The 23181-nt window shown below is 42.5% G+C and overlaps 1 protein-coding gene across 8 annotated transcripts in view; it reads left to right on the top strand.

Annotated features, from left to right (window-relative positions):
• Positions 1-2892: 2892 nt before the first annotated feature.
• Positions 2893-23181, top strand: part of NFIB (nuclear factor I B) — a 228990-nt gene continuing 208701 nt past the window's right edge. For 6 of the 8 annotated variants that reach the window (XM_073880801.1, XM_025887914.2, XM_025887913.2 and 3 more), the window contains exons 1-2: positions 2893-4750; positions 10812-11343. In XM_073880801.1, the coding sequence (XP_073736902.1) occupies positions 4721-4750; positions 10812-11343 (562 nt within the window). In that variant the 5' untranslated portion in view covers positions 2893-4720. The remainder of the gene's footprint in view (positions 4751-10811; positions 11344-23181) is intronic. The other 2 variants (XM_073880803.1, XM_073880802.1) reach the window with 1 other exon arrangement.

Here is a 23181-nt window from a genome sequence, read left to right as displayed (position 1 = left end):
GCAAAGAAACTTTTTTTCCCCTCTAAGGTGGCAGGGAGTAAGTGATCTAGGGAGGAGATTTTAGTAATTCTGAAATATCAAATATTCCTGTTGCTGCAGGAGGCTTTCACTTCTTTCTAGTTCCTCAAACCAGATTTTGGGGTGAATGCAATTGGCTTGTCATTACCTTTCGGTGTGGGGGAGAGAGAAGAAAGAGGGTTTAGGGAGAGGTAAGTATCCAAGGCTAAGAAGTGTTTGGCCCATTTTAATAGTATCAGAAACTTCTCAGGGATACTTTAACACCACTCTTAATACCATGGCACAGACATGCTGAAAAAAGGGAAAGTGAATAAAATGCATGTACTTTCTCACTTCCTCTTTCTACTTTTCTACCTGGGATTCAAAAGATTGGTACTTCTCAAATCAAAGGTAATGGATGAGTGTTCTGAGAGAAGCCAGATGTCCTCAGATACACTCAAATCTACCAGTCTCTCTTTACAAAAGTCTCCCTTAAAGTTCATCCTGGGAAGGCCTGCAGTGACCTTGACATTGGCTGGACAAGAAGCAGTGTTTTTTTTGGGGGGGGGGGAATGTCAGCCATCCTGCCCATGGCTCCCAGGCCTGAATGGCCAGGCAAAGCCATATAAACTGAGCACCCAGGAAGCCCTTCCAGGATGTCTCTGTTGCTCATTCTTTCTTCCCTTTTCGTTCATCCCATCTCACCATTACTCCTTTCTCAATTTCCCTTTTCTTGGAAACAAATCAAAACTCAAAACTGCCAAGCATCCTCCATGCTCATCAGACTGTCCCCAACCACCAGCGCTCTACAAACCCGCGGAGCACCTGAGAGAGATGCGAAGCCCTCAGGGATAGGCCTGGGAGGCCCCACACATCTTCACTTCTCTGGGATCTTACCTGGGTCTGACGCTGCTTCTTCACCCCTGGTGCTGCTGCAGATTTGTGGGCTCTTCTGTGTAACAGTTGTCAATTTTTCGCTTCTCTTTTTTAAGCTTGTGAGAAACTTTTGGATGCAACCTAGTTTTGGTGGCAGAGGGAAATGGTTTCTGTTGATAAGGGAAGCTAATAGGGGAGGAGGGGTACGATGTCTGCAGACACTTGCCCAGGGCTCAGCCCTGGGCCTCTTTTGCCAGGGGACAGCGGCTGGGTCTGGGATCTCTGGCTGAAAGGAGCGCTCTCTGGGTGCCAGGATTTCACTGGGGGTGGTGTGGTGTGGAGGGAGGGAAGAAGGGAGGGGGGGAGGGAGGGAGAGAAAGAGAGAGAGATGGGCTCCGGATTTTTAAAGAGACCCCGGAATAATGGCTTCTGTAAGAGTCCAGGCGTTCAAAGAGGTGTGTTCAAGGACATGAGTGCATTCGTGCCAAGGGGAATGTCTTTTATGGTAAATTAACTCCGGTTAAATTGAATATTTGTTCAAAGGGAAACTCCAGTAGTTAAAGCTGGTATTATCAGTAACGCTTCCCCGCCCCCTCCCCTCAGACTTCGCTACGAGAGAAGAGGGAGGCAGCATAATGTGCCATACAAAGTGATGCTTTGGGGTTTTAATTTTAATCTGAGATCGCCTAAAAATTTCTGAGAGAGAAACGAGTATTTATTTGGATTAATCCTGACTGTCACCTCATTCCTTTCATCTATAAAGACTGTCAACTTTATCCTGGCTTTTCAAAAAGAAGAAATGACCCACACAAAGGAAATTAACGTTGTCAGAACGCTGACTGGAGGATTTGCCTCCGGGGGGAGCAGGGAGGCTGCTCTCAGTGCTGTGTGCCCTGAAGGGTTAACTCCAGGGAGTTCTCGAAATTTCCCCGACTTTACCTGTCTTCCCAGATCCGCCGCTCCCCCTCTCTCCGGCCTCCTCAGCTCCCCACCCCCCCAGCGCCTTTCTTCTTTGGGCTCTGGGTTTACGGGGGCTGCAGCTGGTAGACTTGGCAAGCTCGCCTCATTAAGAGCGCTCTTTGAAAACGGACTGTGTTTGAGCATTTCCCTAATGAGGACAGGACGGGGTTAAAAAGTGACCATTTCATGGTTGACTTGAACCTGCCTACTTTTCTTGATGTGTCGTTGTGAAATGCTTGATGTGGATAACTCCCACTTGGTGAAGGAAAAAGTCACTGGTTCCTTCAGGTCCGCTGGGGGGACAACGGGGGGGGCGGCGTGGGCAGAAGCGGGAGAGAGCGAGAGAAAGGAGAAAGTTGAGGAAGAAAACCGAAAGAGAGGAAGAGAAGAAGAGGGAAGGAGAATCAGGGAGCCCCGCCAGACCCCAACAGCACAGTTGGGAACAGGGGCGGCCCCGCCCTGGGGCTGGGGCAGTCGAGTCCCCTTCGCGGCCCCAACCGCCCCCGGCAGCCCCCAGCTAGGTAGACGCGGAGCCCCTGGCACTCACTTTTCCTCTCTCCATTGTCTGGACAGCCTTTGCTTCCACCTCTTCCCCACCCACCCCTTGCCGAAAACCGGAATTTGGGGGGCGGGGAGAGTGTGTGTGTGTGTGTGTGTGTGTGTGTGTGTGTGTGTACGCGCGCGCGCCCGCGGGCGCGTACAGAAAGGGTGCAAGGCAAATCGCCTTCCTCCAAATACCCGAAATCAAGTTCATTCACTCGGGACCCCGCGGTTAGCCGCCGGGGTGGGGGTGGGGCCCTCCGCGCGGGAGCGAGGCCGGCGCGGCCGCCTCTGCAGGGCTGTAGCGGCACACGCACCCCGCTCGCGCGCGCGCCCGCCCGCCCCGCAGCTTCGGGCGCGCCGCCGCCCCGCCCTGCCTGCACCCCGGCGGGGAGGGAGCCGCTTTCCGCCGGCGCCCCGGGCCCCGGGGGGTGGGGATTGGGAGCGAGCCAGCGGGGCTGCAGGAGGAGGAGAGCGGAGCGAGCCGCGGGAGGAGGAGGAGGAGAAGGAGAAGGAGGAGGGAGCAGGAGGCGGCGGCGGCAGCTCGGCCCGATCCTCCCGCTCCGAGCGAGGCCACGTGCACGGGGCACCCCCGGGAGCGCGGCAAACCGCGGCGAAGCGCGGCGCGCCGCTTCTGCCGAGCTGCCCCGGGGCGCGGGCTCGCGCTGGGGAGACCCCGGAGGACCCCGCCCCCCGCCCCCCGTCCGTGCCGGCGCTCCCCAACTACTTGAGCCGAAGTTCGCTCAGGCCCCCGCCTCCTCGGCCTGCCCCTCCTCCCTTCAGCCGGCGGGCTTGGCGGACCGCGCCCGCCCCGGGTGCGAGAGTCGGCGCCCCAGCCTGGGCCCCGGGGCTGCCTGGGTGTGAGGGAATTTTCCATTCGTTTCTTCCTTGGGCCCAGACCGGCTCAGTGCTTCTCCCACTCGGATGTTCCCGCGGCTTAAAGAGTCCGCAGCGAGCACAGAAATACCTCTTCTAGGGCGGGTTTTCGGGTGTGTGTATGTGTGTGTGGTGGTGTGGGGAGAGTGCGGCACTTGCCCAAAGGGCGGAAAGGAGATCTAGTTTGGAAAAAAAAAAAAAAGTCATGGTTCTGTTGCACCGAAATGAGACCTTTAACAAATGAGAGGGAGAGAGAGAGAGAAGAGAAAGAGAGAAGGAGGAGGAGGAAGGTGGGGGGCGGGGGGTGTGGAGAGGCTGGTGCAAAAGGAATGCGCGTTTGCAGGAGGAGGAGTAAAGCGATGATTGTGTAATTAAATAATAAAACAATCCTTAAGTCTGATTTGGAGAGAGCTCGAGCGGGGTCCAGAGGGTGGAACCGGTGAAAATTTCAACTTCCAAGTTTTGCAACGAAAGAAAGCGAGAGAGGGAGGGGAAAAAAGAGCCCAGAGCAGAAAAGAGGAGTTTGGAGCCGAGCGGGAGAGCGGGATTTATCGTTTGGGATTTTTCAGGAGCTCGTTCCGATCCCCCTGGGCTCTGGGCAGCGGCGGCGGCAGCAGCAGCCTCCTCGCTCGGCCGGGTCAGACGCGGGGCGAGGCGGGCGGCCGGGCGGGCGGCCGGGCGTGGAAGAGCCGGCGCGGGCGGCGGCGGCTGCAGCCGGGGGCCGTGCCGCCAGCCTTTTCCGCCCGGGAGACCTGCGCCCGAGCCCCCTCCCTCACCCCAGCCTCTCCCTTCTCCCCCACCCACCCCGCCCCCACCCGGCCCTCTCCCGCGCGCGCCCCGCCACCCGCGCGCACTCGCTCACGCTCCCCCTCGCGCACACACATGGTCGGCTCGCGGCAAAGTTTCGCCTGCGATCGCCACTCCGGAATCCTGCCGCAGTGCTCGGGGCTGTAACCTTGAACTTTCCCAGCGCGGTGACACATTCTCCTCGCTCTCCCTCCCGCGCTCTCTCCTGCGCCCCCCTCCCCGCCTTTTTTAAAAAAGCATTTCACCACCAACCACCACCCCAATCCAACCCACGCCGAACCTTCGCGCACCCCTTAGCCCCCACCACCACCACCACCAACAACTGCAAAACAGAAAATAAATCCCCAAACCCAGGCGAAAAGCAGCCAACACCGGCGGCGGCGGCGGCGGCCTCGGCGAGCAGGGCCAGCGCGCTCGGACTGCAAGAGGGTTAAAAGTGTAGATTGGATTTCACCCCGGGAAATCTAGCACGCCGAGTGAACTTGAATCTTTGGCTATTTAAGGAGGACTGGGTTTGTTGTGAAGTTGCGGTGATCCAGCGCAGAGCCCCGTCCTGATTGAACGCATCGCGGGGCTCAGATGACTGTAAAATGAATAGATGAAATTCTTGCTTCTCGAAGATTTTCTTGGGCATCTCCGGGAAAGTGCGTTTTAAGGCGAAGTCATGATGTATTCTCCCATCTGTCTCACTCAGGTACATGTCTCGGTCGCTCTCTCGAGCTTTCTCTCTAGTCCGAAATGCCTTTGTTTTGTTTTGTTGCTTTCGTCTGCGGACAATTAACGGCTTTAGTTAACCTCCGTACATCCCTGTCCTTCGCAGAAGTGGCCTTGAGTTTGCGGCGGGATTTGCGGGGCGGCGTGGGAGCCGGCGCGCGGCCGCTCGCCCGAGGCCACTCCGCGCGCCCGGCCCCGCGTCCTGGGCTCGCGGAGCGGGCACCCGCGCGCTGCCAGGGCGGCTGGGCCGGGCGAGGCCGCCGGGGGTGGGCAGGGCCCCGGCCCGGGAGCGCTAGCCCCTGCGCGGCCCCCTGAATGCCTGCTGCTGTGCGGCGCCCCTGCCCAGGGTGCCCGTCGCCCCTGTCGGTCGCTGGAGCGCTGAGACCGACTCGGGCTTTAGAGGAGCTTTACGGGGGGACAGAGCCCTTATAAACAACCAGTGAACTTGGGCGAGGGGACTGTAGCACGAGTCCTTGTGGGCGCCTCTGGACTCTGCTGCAGGCAGTGGGCGGGCGACGAAGCGAGTCGGAGGTTGTGGTCCGGAGACCCATTCCTTTGCTTAATTTGGGGATCTGAAACTCTGGTGCATCGTGATCCGCACTTTGAGGTTTCCAGTGACCACACCACAAAGGCAGTCTTTACGTTGACACGAGTTAGTTGGTCGTGGGGAAAGTTAAGGACTTTAGAACATGTTCATTTTGTGGAGACCTGTTCATTTGATACTTGGGCGTAGCTCGGAAGGCAGAAAGTAATGCTGGAAACGTAAGGTCATTTTTTTAAAAATTCACTTTGAAAATTGTCCTAAGACTTTAGGAACAACGTTATGAAATAAAGCACTGGCTTGATGCATTTTTAAGAACACAATTTATATAATTTTAAGCCAGACGGTCAAATGGAAAAGTGGTGAGACCGAACGGACTTACCTGGGGGCGGTTTTCATCGCTGCCCAGCTAACTAACCAACTGGCGAACTAACTAAATATCTTAGCCCAGAGTTGTTATTTGAAGCATTATTTTAAACCGCCAAAGGTGTGGGACTGTTGACTTCAGCTTTGAGGAGGAAATGTCACCATTGGTAATTGATAACCATTTTCTTGGACATTGCCATAGAAAACTACACAGTTAAAGAAGTGTCGCCAGGTCTTGGTTGTGTTACAATTTTTTAAAAATCCAATATCACGATGATACATTTTTATAATGGACAAATGATTAAGATTTCAATTGTATGACAATTAGAAGCCATTGTGATTGGAAAGGACCGAGGCATTCATAAATTGTGAATGAAGATGAAAACAATGATAAGGCTTATTCAGTGATTGGATACAGTCCTGTAGCTTTTTGGCTGACACATTTTTTATTGTTTATATTTTGTTTGGCATCTGAGTATGATTAACTTAGATATGGCTATTTTCAGCAAGTAACGTGCACTTTAATTTAACAAAACTGGAAAAATGAGTTGCTGAGTTATTTGTATTTTAAAAGCTACAAATAATGGACAATAAATATGACGATGACACTGTTTCAGGTATAACGAATTACCTTTAGTTGTAAAAGTTACCTTTCATATTACCTATGAGCAGGATATTTTTTTCTTTCTGGTAAACCATGTTCATTTGGTATTATCTCTACATTATTGAAGCCTAGTTCAAATAAAACAAATTGAGGTAAGCTTTTTCGCTTACAAAGTACTGCATCACTTATTCTCACCTGCAAAGGATTGCTTTTCTATATTAATTTATATTTCTAGCATCAGCTGCTCAGAAACCTTGCTAGCGATTACACTGCATTTTTTAATTTCCTCTAAATATGCACTGTAAAGTCACTAGCTTTATCTTAATTTCTGTAAGTTGGAAGTAACATGGCAGCGTCGTGACATATGGAATATTAGGAGCATATACAGCATAATCTCAGCTATCACATTAGTATTCAAGAACACATACTTACCAACACTAATTCATGATGACTAACATTCTCTCTTGTTTTAATAATGTAAATCTAGGTTGACGTATTAAAACTGTTTTGGGGGATTTCAGGCCTATACTTCAGAAGGAATTGTAGCTTTCCAATTCTCAGTATCTCTGTGACTTTATAGGTAATGTAAGGTGTTGCAAAAAGTAAGAGTACATTAATAGTGTTACTTTTATATCAGACCAGTAGGTTAGCTTTGTGTTGTAAGAGTCTATTAGCTACAGCAAAATGTTTTTTAGGATGTGTAAATACAGAATAGAGAAACATTCTTAATTGGTTGAAAACTTTACAAAGTGTCTCAGCTGTTGCAATAAAGTATCTAGGTTTTAGAAAGAATTTTAATTCAAAAGGAGCTACAGTTAAAATTGTTGATATTTAGCAAAATGTTATATAAAAGTGTCAGTATATCCTTATAAATCAGTATTTATACTTCAGTACAAATCAGATATAGAAGGAAAACTAAGAACCTTCATATATGATTTAATATTTTGCTTTTTCTAAAAATAATTTAAACCCTTAATAAAACTTTCACTTGGCATGACTGCGCTGAATTATTAAAATTTCAAGTTCTTCATGGAACATATTTTAAATGGTTTATTGTTATATACCCGTGCCTCAAGAATATCTAGTGTTTACTCTTCCACCTCTTTATTGCTCTAATTTTCCATCCCTTTCATGGAAACCATTGTTTCTGTAAAGAAAAATAAATATTCTTGGTGGAATTAGGATTGTTTACTTTTACATTTGATATTTGTAACTTGGTTATTTATTTTATGAATTTAGTTCAGCTAAAGGAAGTTTTAAAAGAGAAATGTCAATGAATTTTAATAAAAATTCTAAAAGGGTGAGGTGGCATATTACCTTAGTGTAGAGCCTTTATATGCTTAGCTTAAAAATAAAACCAACTTTCATAATGGTTTAAAGTGTTATTGTGATAACCTATTAATTAGGACATTTGAATACCTTAATCACTTCTTTTTTTTGGATGAAGACAGTTACTATGCTTCATATGCATGTCACTCAAAATTACTAAAAATGTATAGCTACTCAGTGTTAGAAAACAGTCACACTCGGGAGATGACATTTTAGGCATGTTAATACAGAAGTGTATGTGACTTATAACAAACCTCTGCTTATCATTTTTTTGGAGGTTATGTCTCCTTGTCAAGTGTTTCACTTGAAAGGAATCCACAGAATAGTAAAACCCTGAAACATTTTTATAAGGCAACTTTGTGGACTGAGAAAGTTTGCTGTTTCTATTTGTCAGTAAGAAAAAAAACACTATATTTTAAAACATTATTTGGCAGCATTGGCAACAAACTCAAGGCAACCTTGAAAAAAAAACCCACATTGTTTTGTGTGCATTTGCTAACATTCCAAATTCAGTTCTCAAATTTGCATTTTGCTTGTTTAAAATAATTTATTAAAATTTTGGGATTTATTACATGACAGATGATTTGAAACTCAAACAAATTTAATCAAAAGTATGTTTGATGTCTTTATAAGAAAATGAAATGTCACTGAACATAGTACTTAAGGATGTAAGCACTTGAGAGTTACCGCACCGCTTAATATCTGTTGCAATAATACAGCATTTTTAAAAGCGTGGCAAGGGTAAAATGAATGAGACAAAGCTCCCCACCCACCCCGATGTATTCTTTACATTCTCAACTCCTTAGCTGATGAGTATGTATGTATGTTTTTTAATCATATCAATAAATCGTAGTAAACGTCAGATTGTAGGAAGTGAGTTCCCAAAGCATGTTTAAGTCCACACTTCCTTAAACAGGGCTTCCTTTGCATTATTTCTAAGGGGGATAAACAAAGTTTTTGTAGTTACAGTGAAGCTGAAAGCATGGCATCAGAAAGTATATGGAGATAGGGAGGTCTTATCATGGGCTGTGGTTGCTGTGAGCAGGGCTGCCTTCCCACACAAAGAACAGATTGTGGTTTAACTCTTTCCATGGCCTAGTTTAATGTGCTTGCATAGTAACCGAATTGTTCAAATCTCTGCTGGAAACTACTGATCGGTTTAATGATTTCCTCTATGGCATTTGGTTATGCCTCATGCTGTGATGTAATCATCTGCATTCTGTATTGTTATAAAATTTTGATTTATACTCATTCTGCCGGAGGAACGTTTTACAGCAATATGTTAAAACACTTGATAACTGTGTTATTGATTGGATGGGACATACACCTTTTTCGTGTGTGAAATGCATACCGCAAACACGCTGTAGTCTTTAGCACCGAAAACTCGAAATTCATCTTATAAATGGATTCAAACCCATAGGGCATTTTCTTTGGCCACCTTCTTTGTTTAGAGTGTCATTAGGTGCACTTTCTTCATCTTTACCCTCATGGCATTCATCAGACTGCTGGTTAGATAGAATTTATTCCACACAATTCAGGGTGACCAGCCCTAGTGTGTCAATTCTAAGTTGGGATAGGATAAGTTAGACAAAGTTATTTTCCTGGTTGGGCTGACGGTGCATTCAGTGTGTGCAGAAAAGTGGCCACGGTGGGAAGTTCTTATTTGCTTCGGATCTTGGTTTATTACACGCGTACAGTATGCCTGCACAGGATGTTAGCTCTTTCTCTGAGCAGTAATAGGCCTAAGCTTATGAGACAGGTTTTACCTATGGCAGGAAGTAATGAAACACAAACTGCTTTGGGAAGTAACTTGAAATATCTGTAGGTGAAGATGACCTGCCATTGCTCACTGCCTCCCTCCCTTAAAGAAAGGCTTATATGGAACAGGCAGGGAAAATGCAGGAGCTAAGGTAAAACCACTTCATTCAAGAGACAGGATACTGTAGAGTTGATACACGTGCAGACTCACAAGCCATGCATACATGCACCCACACTCCAGCCGGAGAATTCACATGCGTAGCAAATGAATTGTATTGATTCCACAAAAGCAGTAAGTGACCAGCGGTGCACTCCTGGTGTCACCCTGCCACCGCATGCAGAGACACAAAGCATGTAAAGTTGGTGCCAAGTTGCCATTTTTCATTGTTCACCTCAGATTGATTTTTGTTTAGAAGAATTGCCATACTCATGTGATCGGTTAACAAATTAACTGACTCTGTGGGGCTTCAGATTCTATAGGAAAGCTGCCGGAAGAACATTCATATAATTTTTGTTTTCAACTTTGGAAACTTTTATTGAAAAACGAAAAGAGTGTGTCTGCGAGAGAATAGGAGAGTGTGAGAGTGAGTGTGTGAGTGTGTGTGTGTGTGTGTGTGTGTATGGCGTGCGTGCGTGTGTCTTGGAGGCGAGTGCTGGTGGTGGAAGGAGAGAATTCACTGCTCAAAGTATGGAAACCTTCTGTTCAGGACACTGATACGACAAGCTGTGTCCTTTGCCCACTTTCCCTCACTGTATACCGGTTTCTCTAGTTACCACTCTTGGAATGGTGCTGTTTCAGTGTTGGAATGTTGGACGTTTGATAAGAAAATGGATCAAGTTTAATGGCGCATGCTCTTTGTGCCACCAGCAGCCTCTTGCTGAGAGCATGCTCCAAAAGCGGGAACTGTGTGGCATTACACTGAGCATCTATATGCTTTGTGTTTCTGTGCCACAGAGAAGAGAAATGAACTGTGGCATCGCTCCTGCCTTCTGAACAGCTCTGCTCCGATTAAAAAAAAAAATCTCACTGTGTTCTTTGTAAAATGGTACTGCTTAGTGTTAGTTGGTCAATCAAATATTTAAATATTAAATTAGGTGCCAAGCACCTTGGTTATTTATGTTTTAAAGAATGTAGGATGCATGGTGGGAATGAGGGGGATGGGGCCAGAGTGGAAATACAAATATAAATCTTATTTTCTTTTTAGGAGGCAGAATCAACCTGTAAATTTTGGTGGAAAAGGGGCTGCTTGGCATACTTTATTTTGTTCTTCTCCTGCTATTTTGATAATTTTAAATAAGAAAAGAATGTGATTTTTATGCATAACTTTTTGTAATGAATTGGGAATGGACTGTAGTTTTATTTATTTATTTATTTTTTGAGCCTTTAAAACTAAGCTGACTGTGTCTGTCTTCTTTCTCCCCCCCTCCCTTCATCTTCCACAGGATGAATTTCACCCATTCATCGAGGCACTCCTTCCACATGTCCGTGCAATCGCCTATACTTGGTTCAACCTGCAGGCTCGGAAACGCAAGTACTTTAAAAAGCACGAGAAGCGAATGTCAAAGGATGAAGAAAGAGCAGTCAAAGATGAGCTTCTCAGCGAAAAGCCTGAAATCAAACAGAAGTGGGCATCCAGGCTCCTGGCCAAACTGCGCAAAGACATCCGCCAGGAGTATCGAGAGGACTTTGTGCTCACCGTGACTGGCAAGAAGCACCCGTGCTGTGTCTTATCCAATCCCGACCAGAAGGGTAAGATTAGGAGAATCGACTGCCTGCGACAGGCAGACAAAGTCTGGCGTCTGGATCTAGTCATGGTGATCCTGTTCAAAGGCATCCCCTTGGAAAGTACCGATGGAGAGCGGCTCATGAAATCCCCACATTGCACAAACCCAGCACTTTGTGTCCAGCCACATCATATCACAGTATCAGTTAAGGAGCTTGATTTGTTTTTGGCATACTACGTGCAGGAGCAAGGTAGGAGCAGATTGTTCTTTCTTCTAGTACGGCAAACACTGCCCACAAACCCCATATACGGAACAGCTGGCTTGGGTTAGATGGTCCTCGAGGCCCCTAGATCTCCTTCACCCCTTCTGGGTAGAATGGCCTTCCCTCTTCCACTCCCATGTCCACTACCATGGGCCAGCCATGGACATAGGCATGGAGCTTTCATACCCGGATAGGCGTGGGTATTTTGGGAAAGACCACAAAGAGATGCGTTTTCAAATGTTTTTGAAATAATATACCTTTTCAAAGACACAGACTAGTCTGAAAAGTATAGTTTATTACAATTCACTTTTTGTCCTCGGCTGCATTCTTGTGTCTAGTCATTTCTCAATTTGAAAATGTAACTTTATTTATGAATAGTCAAACCGCTTTTTAATAATCTTTGTATTGGCCTCATAACTAACAAGGTAGATGAACTTTGCTCACGAATCTAGTCCTATTGCACCGAAAATAGAATTAACGTTTCCTATTACAAAATGCTTAAGATAGCCAATACCAGAAAGTGTATCTTACGTGGACCTAGATTTATTTAATTTGAATATATCTATCAACACCTCCTTTTGATTGTGTAATATTCGCCATAGATTAAATGGATTATAGTTCTTGTTTAAATAATTTATGGTATAATATTTTCCCAGCGTGACTTGGGAATACTTAATATCATTAGTTTACTTGAATGTGAATTCACAAAACTTACTGAGGAGAAAAGTTGCAGCTCTCCTTACAGAACAAAAACAGAAAGTGGACTGGTTACACTGGTTTAAAATAAATCTCAAAAAGAATGCAGAAACCACATACCATACCTATTAAAAAAATACCTGATAAAGACAGTGGTATAAATGTTGCCTGGTTGGGTCAAAAATGAGGGGATATTTTTGCTGAGTATTTTTTGAGTTCATGAAATATGTTTCTTTATTATTATTTTGTATTTTCCTTTAAATAAGTGAGGATTTCTTTTCTTCAAATAAATGTGTCAAGATATGGATTTCCATGTATTAGCAACATCATTTTAAAAAGCAGCGTACCAAAAGTGGACTGAAGTTTGATCTGCCACAGATGGTGGGTCATTTCCTAACTTGGCCTGGTGGTAGGGAAATGGTCTGCAGATACTGAGGTGGCAGACGGGTTATCTGATATTCGTTATATAAATCTGGGATTCAGTAAATTGGTATGAACTTTATTATCATCCAAAAAAATAAAATACCAGAATTACTCTTTTGACTCAGAAATCTAGGTACTTGTTACGCGCTTGTCTTTATCATTCCTTGATATAGTGTTAGAGATATGCTTAAATGTCATTTAAAAATTTTTAGTTTGATTTTAAATAAGATGCTGGACATGATATATTTGAAACTATTACTTATTTTGTTGTTGTCGAGACATTGCATTTGCCATTACCATGCATTTAACAGTTGAAGTCCAAGTAATGATGGTTTAGAGAAAAATATATTTTTGCCCTGTGTGTCCTAAAGTAGAAGCTCATAAACACATGACACTTAATTTGATTGACAGCTGTCTAGGAGGTGACATCCTAAGGTGGGCTGTATATCTGTGCTGGATTGACTGTGAATGTGTTGTAAGTGTGTTGTGAAAGTCAAGGCTGGAAGTAAAGTTTTAAAAAGTGGGCCATGCAACTTTTTAGTGCAGGGAGGGAAGTTTTGCAACCACTTCACTGCTACTCACATTTTAACTTGCTTGAAGGCTAGTCCTTGAGGTGTGCATGCATGTACATTCACTCCGGAGGCAGGCAGCCAAGTCTCTTGGTTGATGAACTGACAATAAAGAACATATCCTTTGGATTTGTGAAGATAGATTGAAGAAAGAAAAATGCATAAATGCCTTCTGCACTGCACCATTGGTCATGATAATCATGAAGTTTTAAGCAACTCTTGGAGACCATGTTTTCAGATAAAACATTGATTTTGTTGTTTTTTTTTTGAATCTCTATCATAAAAAGCTTTCATTATTTTACCCTGTACATCTAATTTGTATCCTCTCCTACCTGCCAGCGCGTCATCTCTTCTTAACATCTGTTGGCTCTTTCTTTGAAAAAGTCACATCAGGATGCTTTTGTGTTTTCCTTTCTTCAAAATTTATATCTTTTTTTTTTTTTTTGGTCAAATGTAGGTTAATTATGTTGTTTTGCAGTGCAATTGATTGAAGAAGGCATTTACAAAGACAAGTCTGTAGTCAATCAAAGTGCTGCCTATCTCCCATCATGACTCTTTATTTCTCCTCTAAGTACATGAAAACCCACTTAAGTCGGTTTTATAAATCAGGCAAAGAAGTATGAAGGAAAACATGTAGGAAAAATAAGAAAAGGGAACTGTAATGTTTACAACAGAATGAGCAACAAAATTACCTTTCCCCCCCTTTTTCTCCATCTCCGCACTTCTAAATGACTGGGAGGAAAACATGAGAAAGAACAGAGAGAATGCCAAAGATGGTTGCCACTGGTACCAGGATTGGCATCAGACCCTCTTTGTTTAGCTCAGGATGCCTGTGATTTGTTAGTTGGCATCCGCATTGCAGTGTGGAGTGATGTTACAATATATTGACAATTTCCAGATCTAGAAATGTCAATAGTCCTCTTGGTTATTTATACAAGATCACAAACTGCATCTCTTCTGGAGGAGGAAATAAAGACCAACATATAATAAAGTTCCATTGTTGGCCAACTTCCTATGCTTTTCTTTTTCCCTCTTTCTCTTTTGGTTCAACCCACACTTTTTTTTTTTTTCTTCATGCCCAGCAGCCTCATCTTTTTTTGAAATGTGGAAAGAGTTACTAGAGCTTTGACACAAGCTCTAGTACTACATCTGCATCTGATATGGTTTTGGGAAAAATTTATGCATTTTGAATCACTTTTGATATATAGTTCATTAGACCTTTGCATCACATGGCCACAAAGGCAGTATTTTCTTTAAAGCTAAATCTCTTTGTTATTCAGCTTCTTCGATGCATATAGCCCGACTGACCGCAATTTAGTCCATTTTTCTATTTCTCTACAATTAGTAAAAGGTCATGTTCAATACAGTCATTTATAAAATTATATAAGCCCCCCACTTTACCTCAAATATACACATCATGTGGGAGTAACTGCGTTTAAATCCATAAAATCATTTGACGTTATTGATTCAGAGGGCTGCGCTTCGGCTGTTCCGTTGCTACAAGAACCGCCATTTTGTTTGTGAAGTGCCAGGCGAGGGGGAAAAAAAAGGCAGACACTGTGCTTGATGCCAATAATGGTTGCCAGTGGCACCGAGGTTGGCATCAGACCCTCTTTGTCTAGTTGCTGAATGCCTTTGATTCGTTGGTTGGCATCCGCATTGCAGTGGGCACACTGGAAAGTTTTTGACAATCCCTGAATGAAAGCTGCTTGCTTGTTTGCTGCAGCAAACCTTAGCTAATATAAAACCCTTCCTTTTTATTTTTTAGGTTGTTGTTTTTTGTTTTTTTGTTTTTTGTTTTTTAAGGCTGTGATAGATTAGAGGAAAAAACAGCTCTAAAGTGGCCTCCATTTTCCCAATGATGTTAAAGATGTCCAATGATTCTTGGGCAGGTGGTACCTATTCCCCATATTGTCTTTGTTATTGCATTCATGAAAGCAAAGCAAAACAAAACAAAACAAAAACCAGGCAAACCCTGCACAGGACACCTTTCTGGGACATAAGTGTGCTGTAGGATGCGGGGTGTGCGTTGAGGGTGTGGAAGACTAGCTGAATGTAGTGATGTGTAATGCATTCATTATGACTGACTCTTGCTTTCAGTCACATCACTGCTTATTTATGTAATCTGTAGTTCCCTCAGTTTCCAGCTATCCAAATTTTATAGTAACATGTTGAGAGGATTTAACTTTTCTTTCTAGTGACTAACGTGGAACAGTGTAAATGTTAAAAAAGAAAATAAGCAAAGCTTTATGAGGAAACCTATGTGTTAAGGTCTGATACAAATCCTCCGTTCCTGAATTTCTCAATTCTGCATCAAAATGTTGCCAGATTCTCAGAGCACACAGTTCTGCACACCAGGAAAACCAACCAAAAGGCTAAAATAATTTTGGTTGACATTTCCTAGATAGTGAGCATTAATATTGCTTTCCGGTTAACCACCATTATCTCATTAATTAATAAGAAGGATTAGCAGTTCTACCCCAAAGGGCTGCAGAGAAGGAAGTCTGGCCTATGGGAGGCCTTGAGTCCAGGCTGTGTCCTGTCTGAAAGGGAAACGGGGGTGGGGGGTGGGGTGGGGGGACTGGGCTTTCCCTGAGGCAGGGAAGGGTTTTGAAGAAGGAGGTCAAAACACACTAAGAAGTTTAAAGATCTCAAGAGATAGTAACTATTGTCCTGAATTTAACAGATCAGAGTTTAAGTCAGCCTAGCTGATTTTTGGATGGTACTTTTGCTCCCCTATTAAACATGTTTCACATACTGAAGAGAGTCCAGGAACCTCTCATGGCTTATGGCTCTCCTCAAGGAGGAGTTTCCTTTAACCTTGGGGAACCCTTAAAGTCAGGATCCACTGCTGGATGGCAACTTTCGTTGTTTTATTGTTAAACATTATGATAATTAAAGTACATTTTAAAGTTGTGAAAAATGTGACTTGTTTACAGGGGAGGTTGTAATCATTGTTACTGTTTTTGAAATAGAATCCTTCCCGGTTGTCACATATCATTAGCGAGGAAGCAAATGCTAAGAATTATTTTCCTCCCTCAGTTACTGACTTTTAGAATCCTTTTGGGTAACCATTATTTCTTTATGAAAAGCTTATGTGGATAATTGTTTGCAAGTTGACAGCGTATTTTAACATTTTAATAAATTTCACTTCATTTGCAGGTATTTCCCATTATGGGGAAAACTAAGCTCTTGTAATTTGGTGAAATGAGGCTGCCCTCCAGAATGATCTGGTGTGCTTGAATTTGTGAAGGGCTCAGAGAGCATAAAGTTTGTGTGCATGTGGGATTTAGGGGGACACTGCTAAGTTTTCCCATCTAGCATCCTGTCCTTGACTGAACTCCTGAGCTCCAGGGCACATTGGTTTGCATTCTAGCTCACACACAAGTCACCAGATAAAGAGTGGCTCTTACTGGCATGTCTTACTCCGAGGCTTAATGAGACTTTTGTGGGAACATATATTATAAGGTGAGGTACTTAGCCATTTTCTCATGGATAAGGGGCTAGAAGCTCACCCTCTGTGCCATGATATCTCTGCCATAAGAGAGAGCTCTGCCAGACAATTCAAGAGTTAAACTCGGAGGCCCCAGTTACCAGCTGGGGAAGCTTGGCATCTGTGTTCTGATATGGCAAACTAAGCTCTTGCATTGCTGTTAATATGATTTCACTTTTCAAAGGGAAAGGAGTTGGGGGGGCAGCAGCTCATTTGTTACATCAATTATGATTTCAAATATTTAAAAAAATACAGTGACCCACTTTCTGGAGGCAGCAAAGGTTGGAAAAATTGACAGCATTAGGCATCCCTCCCACCTTAGGCCCTCTCCAACCGCCCCCCCCCATACACAGCATTGCACATTTTATAATAAAAAATATTCACCTAGATATGGGTTGGATTTGCAAATTTGGTGCACTCTGCCTCTTGTGTGGTTAAATGACTCTATATGTAAAAGAATGGAGATGCTGTTCATTATTCAGGAATAATGGTAATTTGGGGGATCTGTGAATTGCAGTGACAGAGATGGTGGTTGGGTTTCCCAAGGGTTGACTCCTTGACAGATTCAGCGTGGGCCTTGGAGCTGGGCAGGACCACTTAGGGAGGCTACATATAGCCACGGCCTAAGTTCTTTAAAGTTGCTGGTTTCCAAAGTGGAGCAGAGGGAGTGTTTCCATGCAGAGAGGTAATATAGAGTGGGTAGGATCTCTTATTACTTAGTTGTTTTTCCCTAACTGTGGAACTTAGGAGGGAATTGCCAAAAGGAAATTAAAGTTTTAATCCTCTGTTAAATTTTTCCTTTCAAATTTGGCATTACAGTTTGAAACAGTCCAAGATATCTGACTTCGTAAAGACTTTCTCCCCGTAAACGTTCATTATGCTTGATTGAACTGAAAAACTAGGCCAGTGGGCTTAAAAAAAAAACTCTGCAAGGGCACTCTTTTGCCCTTCACATCTCTGCTGACCTGTTAGGATTTCAGCACCCTGAAGAGGGAGGGACCAACCCCATGTGAGGCTGAATCAGAATTCTCTGGAATTCTTAAAAGTTGAGTAAGTTTTCATTTCTGGCATCCCAGTGGCTTCTATGATAACTGACTTTAAAATCACAGGAATAATTACTGCTTTGTTGGGAGCTTAGGGTGACAGAGAGTGGAAATAGCATAGGAAAAACTTTCTGAGATGGGAGGTTGCTAACGATCTGAAATTCCGGGGACAAAGTGAAGGGTGATCCCTTGCTGTGAAGCTCGCTTTTTGGGTAGAAATTTCTCTTCAGCTTGGGAAAGAATAGCATTTTCTAGTTTGAAGTTGAAAGCAGAGCCCTGCGACACTCGAGGCGTTTTTGTTCTGTGCTAAGGCTGAGCAAGTGATTAGCCAACGTCATGTTCAAAGCAAAGTTTTCCAACTTTTTTCCCCTCCATCCTTGTGGAGGAGGAATAATTTTAGAAATCTCAAGGACTAGTGGTTATGCGATGGGAAGCTGGAGTGATTACAGCAGCGAGCCTCAGCGCCAAGCATAGCAAGAGGGGGGCTTCCTCTGAATCATGCGCGCTTTTCTGTGGCAGCGTGGTATGTCGTCTCATTTTAAAGAACATTCTTGGGTCCTTGAACTCTAATTATGTGATGTGGTTAATTTAACTGAATTCAGTTGTTAGGATTTGGCATAGAGAATAAATCATCAGACTGCAGAGAACTTGTGAAAACGAAGTGCGTGGAGTGAGGAGTGAGTCTGTGGGATTAGCTTGTATTAGACTGAACGGTACAGGATGTGAGGCTAATGGGACTTGAATGGCTGGGCTTTTGGTTGTTATATTATTCAGAAAATTGGAAGAAATGGCTAGCAATTAACCAATGAGGTGGAAAGACCTTGAAGCTGAATTGAAGGCCACACATTGAAAAAAAAATCCTCAAAATTTACATCAAGCAATATTCCAAGATAGGAATGCAAACTCTTCTTGTGCATAAATATATTGTTTATAATAAAACACTTAGAAACACATATTCTCTCCTTTATGATGATAGTTTAAACAGGACAGCATTGATGAATCACAGACAAATTAAAGAACTCTGAATAAGGACTATATAATTGAAAATATGGGGTGATGGATGAAGTAATTTTACTAGCTGAGAGTTGCCCGGAGGTTGTATATTTTCAGAATCCCGTTTTAAGGCAGTTCAGAGCATGTAGTAAGTTATGGATGAAGCACAAATCATTTGAAAATGGGATTTGTTTAAACAAGTGCAAAAAAGAAAGTAAGAATTGCCCTTGAAAAAAATTCTTTATTCTAAGTATGTGCAGTTTAAAATTTTTGGTTAGCTTTAACTCTTTCTCAAAATAGAACATTTAGTAAAGAGTATTCAACTGAATTTTAAAATACACATGTCTCCCCCAAAACTACACAAAAGCATTTAACAAGCATCGGTTAATATTCAGTGACACTCATATATATTCTGATACTGAGTGAAGCTGAAGATTTCTTTAAAAACTTGATTTTTCAAAACTCACATTGAAAAAAAATCCATGGAAAAATGTATCACTGTTAACAGGGAATGGCAGAGTTCAGGACAAAAATCTAATCATGAGCACAGATGTTAAGAAAGTTATTTGAAATGGGGTGTATTCTGTAATTCATGTGAGTAGGGGATTACATTTATGCCTATGTTAATAACACGAGTATGTCAATATGAAGTCTATACCCCTCTATTAGTGAAATCTAAAGTGTGAAAAATGTTCCTGCTTAGGACAACTTGTATTTTATTATTCTGACATCTGCAGTTTCTGGATGGATTACCTTAAATTTGCTATGCTATGTTAAAAGCCTTGTTTTATGAGGTCGGTCTCAGCTTCTGGCCTTGGTGTCAGGAACCCTGCTACGTGATGCAACTTGCCTTGTTAGGTTTAATTGACCAAAGCTGATGTGTTAAAACAATTCATTTGTGCTGTAACTTATGCCCTGGCTAAGTTGCTACCTGAATCCTTTGACCTTGACTTGTCTGGGTCACGAAATGGCTGCAAGCTGTTTGACCTTTCTATTGTGCTGTAATGTCACTGTTTCCTCTTATTCTTTTATGGTAATAGCTGACAAAAAGCCCCAGCCCTGACTTTACACCCCAGTGGATTTAAGGCGTCCCTCTGTAGCTACGTCTTCTGTTTGACATGGTCTGGCTGTAGAAGTGACTTTCTTTTGTTTGCTGACAGTGATGGGGACAAATTTGCAGCCCTCCTTGCTACCAGAGGTGGGGGATAGTATTCTGGTATTTGGAGGGATTTGAATTCCTTCTGCTTAGATTTTCAGTTTCCGTGTTTTATGATGATGCATATCACGATTTCCTTTTCCCCACTCTTCTGAGGTCAACTTTGCAGCTTTTCATATTTATGATTTCCTTAATAATTGCTTTTCAACATTTTCAGCTGTTACAATAAAAATATTCTATTGTCATTACATAGGGTAAAAGTGATAAATTGAGTTATGCTTTTGGTTACCGATATATAAGTCCTAAAACAACGGACATTTAAACTTCACCCTATAAATCTTTGCCCAGTATTGGAAAAAGCCTTATACCAACCGTGTAGGACAAGACAGAATTTTTAAAAAATCAGAGTCATGTCGTAACTTTATGTATCCCACCTTACAACTCAGTTTATAGTTTTAGGGGAAGCCTATTCTTTGTGACTTAAATAGCTAAGTCTCCCAATACATAGTAGCGAACCCTTAGTAGATTTGAAGTTTTTATTTCTGTGGGGACTTTTGCCAGCATGTGAAATTAAATATTTATTTTAATGAATATAAAAATTGTTTTTCTATTCTTTATGAGGACCCATATGCAAAAATGGAGTTTTACCTCTGTTCTCTTCTGAAGCAGTGAAATAATTTTATTTTTAAAATACTGGAAATGCCTTCTAAAATGTTAAAACAGATATTTTTATCCTACCAAATTTTTCTTTGCCAAATATGACATTGTAGTTCATGATTTTTCCTATATTTGCCAGATTAAATATTTAAAATCCAAGCTGTTACATTTTATTTTTAAATTATTAGAGGAAAAAAAGGAAGTTTAAGTTAGAATGTGCATTTCCTTACTTGTGTGCCGCATACTGTTTATACATGTGTGTGGATACACTGACAGATGAGAGACAATGTGGCACAGGCACTAGAACCTTGGGAAAAAAAGCCCTAGATTTTTCTATTCCCATTTAAAAAAATAATCTGAAATGGCAGGTGAGAGGATTTTACTTTTTCTTTTCTTTTCTTTCATTTTTTTGGGGGGGGGGCAGTTGTTTTTAAATATTCCCCCCCCCCCCCCCCCCGGGGGGAATGTTCACAAGGTTAAGGAATTTAAATGCTTCTCAGCATTAATTGTGTTGATAATCCAGCATCCCAGAGGTTCGAGGAAGAAGGGTGAATGAAATACACTGAATCTGATTTTACTCAGGAGCCTTAGTTTCTCTCTGTTCTATAAAAAACAGTCTAGACTCAAAGACACATCTCTCTTGACTTTTTGTTCCCTCGTTGGCTTCCTCAGTGGTAGAGCCAATGTAGTTAGTTGGGTTTGAATGTGGTTAGGGGGGCTAATGGGTCAGATGCAGTGGGACCGTGGTTGGAAAACAGTGAGCAAGCAGCCCCTGAGGATTTCAAAAATGTCTATGACTTCTTGAAGTCAGCCTCAGTTCCTCCATTGAAAGAACTTACAATGGATCTCAGCTGTTGAGTTAAAGAGGTTAAGTTCCGGGGCCATGGATGCTGGTGTGCCTGTGTGCGTGCGCGCGCACTCTGGAGATTTGAAGAGGAAAAGTGAAGCTGGAAAAGAAGAGAGAGGTAGGGCTTAGATCTTGCAGGAATTACTTAAGAAGAATAATTCCTAGATAGATTGGAGAGCAAATACAATGCGGTTTAAAATATTCTGTCATCCTTTGAATTTGGGATTGCTTTTGGAGTTGAGCACATCTCCCTTCTTCCTGCCGTTTTAGATTTTTTCCAGCATTGAAAATTAAGTGCATATATCTGACATTTAGGGTCTACTCTTGGTTCTACCCTCTCTCAGCTTTGTGAACTTGGTCAAGCCACTTAAGCTCCACGTGCTTTGGTTTTCTGTTTTGTAAAATGAGGATCAAAATGTCTACTTCACAGGACTGTTTTGGGATTAGATGAAATAATTCATGTAAGCAAAAGCAATAGTATTAACAACAGCCATTATTACTCTATGTAAAGGAACATAGGATAATAGATGCTTGCAGAGAAACTAGGCTGATGTTGGAGAGAAGAGGTGATTGGGTGTTGAAGCAAAAGGTCAGAATTAGTTTTTACATTATCAGGTAAGACATTCCCAAGAGAAAATGAAAGTCTCAGATCACAGTAATGTTTATAGATATTTGTTAGTAAAACCTCTGAATGTAGGCGTATGAAGTATGAAGTTAGCTAGTTGTATATAGTTTTAAAATCTATTTAAGTTAGGATTACTGTACAGTTTTAGCGATCCTTTATATCAGATTTACCAGAGAAGTAACTTCTTGATCAAACTAGGAATATTTCAAAGAAAGGAGTAAAATAATTTTATTAGCAGCTCTCTGAATAAATAACTCAATTTTGGTATCAAATGAAGGGTGTCCTAGCAAGACTTGTAATTCACTGCATTCCAGTAGAAGCAGAAGACTTTTATTTACCAAAAAACTAAATTGCCAACATTTGGGAGAACTACACTTAAGTTTTAAATTTAGTTGGACAGAAGTGATGATATGTGGCTAGACTGGATTGTTCTTGACGAAGAGCATGCTGCTGGTTTTTAGACTCTAAGTCTGAAAGTGTGTGATTCAAAAATGACCCCTAGTTGGGTCAAAACTCAAAATGTTTAATTAGTTACATGAATTGTTTTGACTTTATTACCATTTAGCTCCTTCTCTTTTAAGTCAGTCTTCCCCATTTATCCTTTTTATGGTGTTAAGCAAATTAATTAAATGATCTCTAGAGGGGAAAAAGTTCTTATTTCTTTCTTAAAGTGATTTCAGTTTTACTAAGAACAACTGGGAGCCAAATGGGAGGGGGTTAAAACAATTCCCTTCTTTTCAAGCTAGATTTGGAATTAGTGTTTGACTTTAGTGGCTCTGGGTGGCTGCATACTTGTGGTCACGAAGCCACTTTTGTGGGCCAGGTATGTGGGGAGCTAGACATGGCACTTGTCCATGGCCAATGGGTTGCTCCCCTCACTCTCTCTGCACAGCAGGTTTGGAAAGTGAATGGATTCACCCATATCCATGGTTTCTTCTAGAGAAGTGCCTTGAATCACATGTCACATTGGTGCCGTACAAAAAAAATAAAATCATACTCTTACGTGAAGCATTTTATAATAATACCTGGAGGTTCTAGCCAGGAGTTAATAGGAAAAGCTGTCTCACTGTTTGTTCATCAGTTAAAGGATAACTGGGATGTGCAGCAAACAGTATCAGAACACTGATTAGCTTGTTTAGATTCTGGCACATACTTTTAAATAATCTCTGTCATGGGTTTTCTTTTTGGGAACATACCTTGTATTTAGTTGCTCTTCTTCTGTTCGTGGGATACACAAAAGTAAAACATCATGTATTTTAGTACAGGAAGCAAATTATATTCAAAATTTTTTAACATATGTAAAATGGATTATTGTTGATGGCAG

The sequence above is a fragment of the Callorhinus ursinus genome, unplaced genomic scaffold (genome assembly GCF_003265705.2).
Source record: "Callorhinus ursinus isolate GAN/ISIS: 27379988/994484 unplaced genomic scaffold, GSC_fseal_2.0 scaffold39, whole genome shotgun sequence".
NCBI lineage: Eukaryota > Metazoa > Chordata > Mammalia > Carnivora > Otariidae > Callorhinus > Callorhinus ursinus.
Note: the sequence above shows the minus strand (reverse complement) of the source record. Positions and strands in the feature narration are given on the sequence as shown.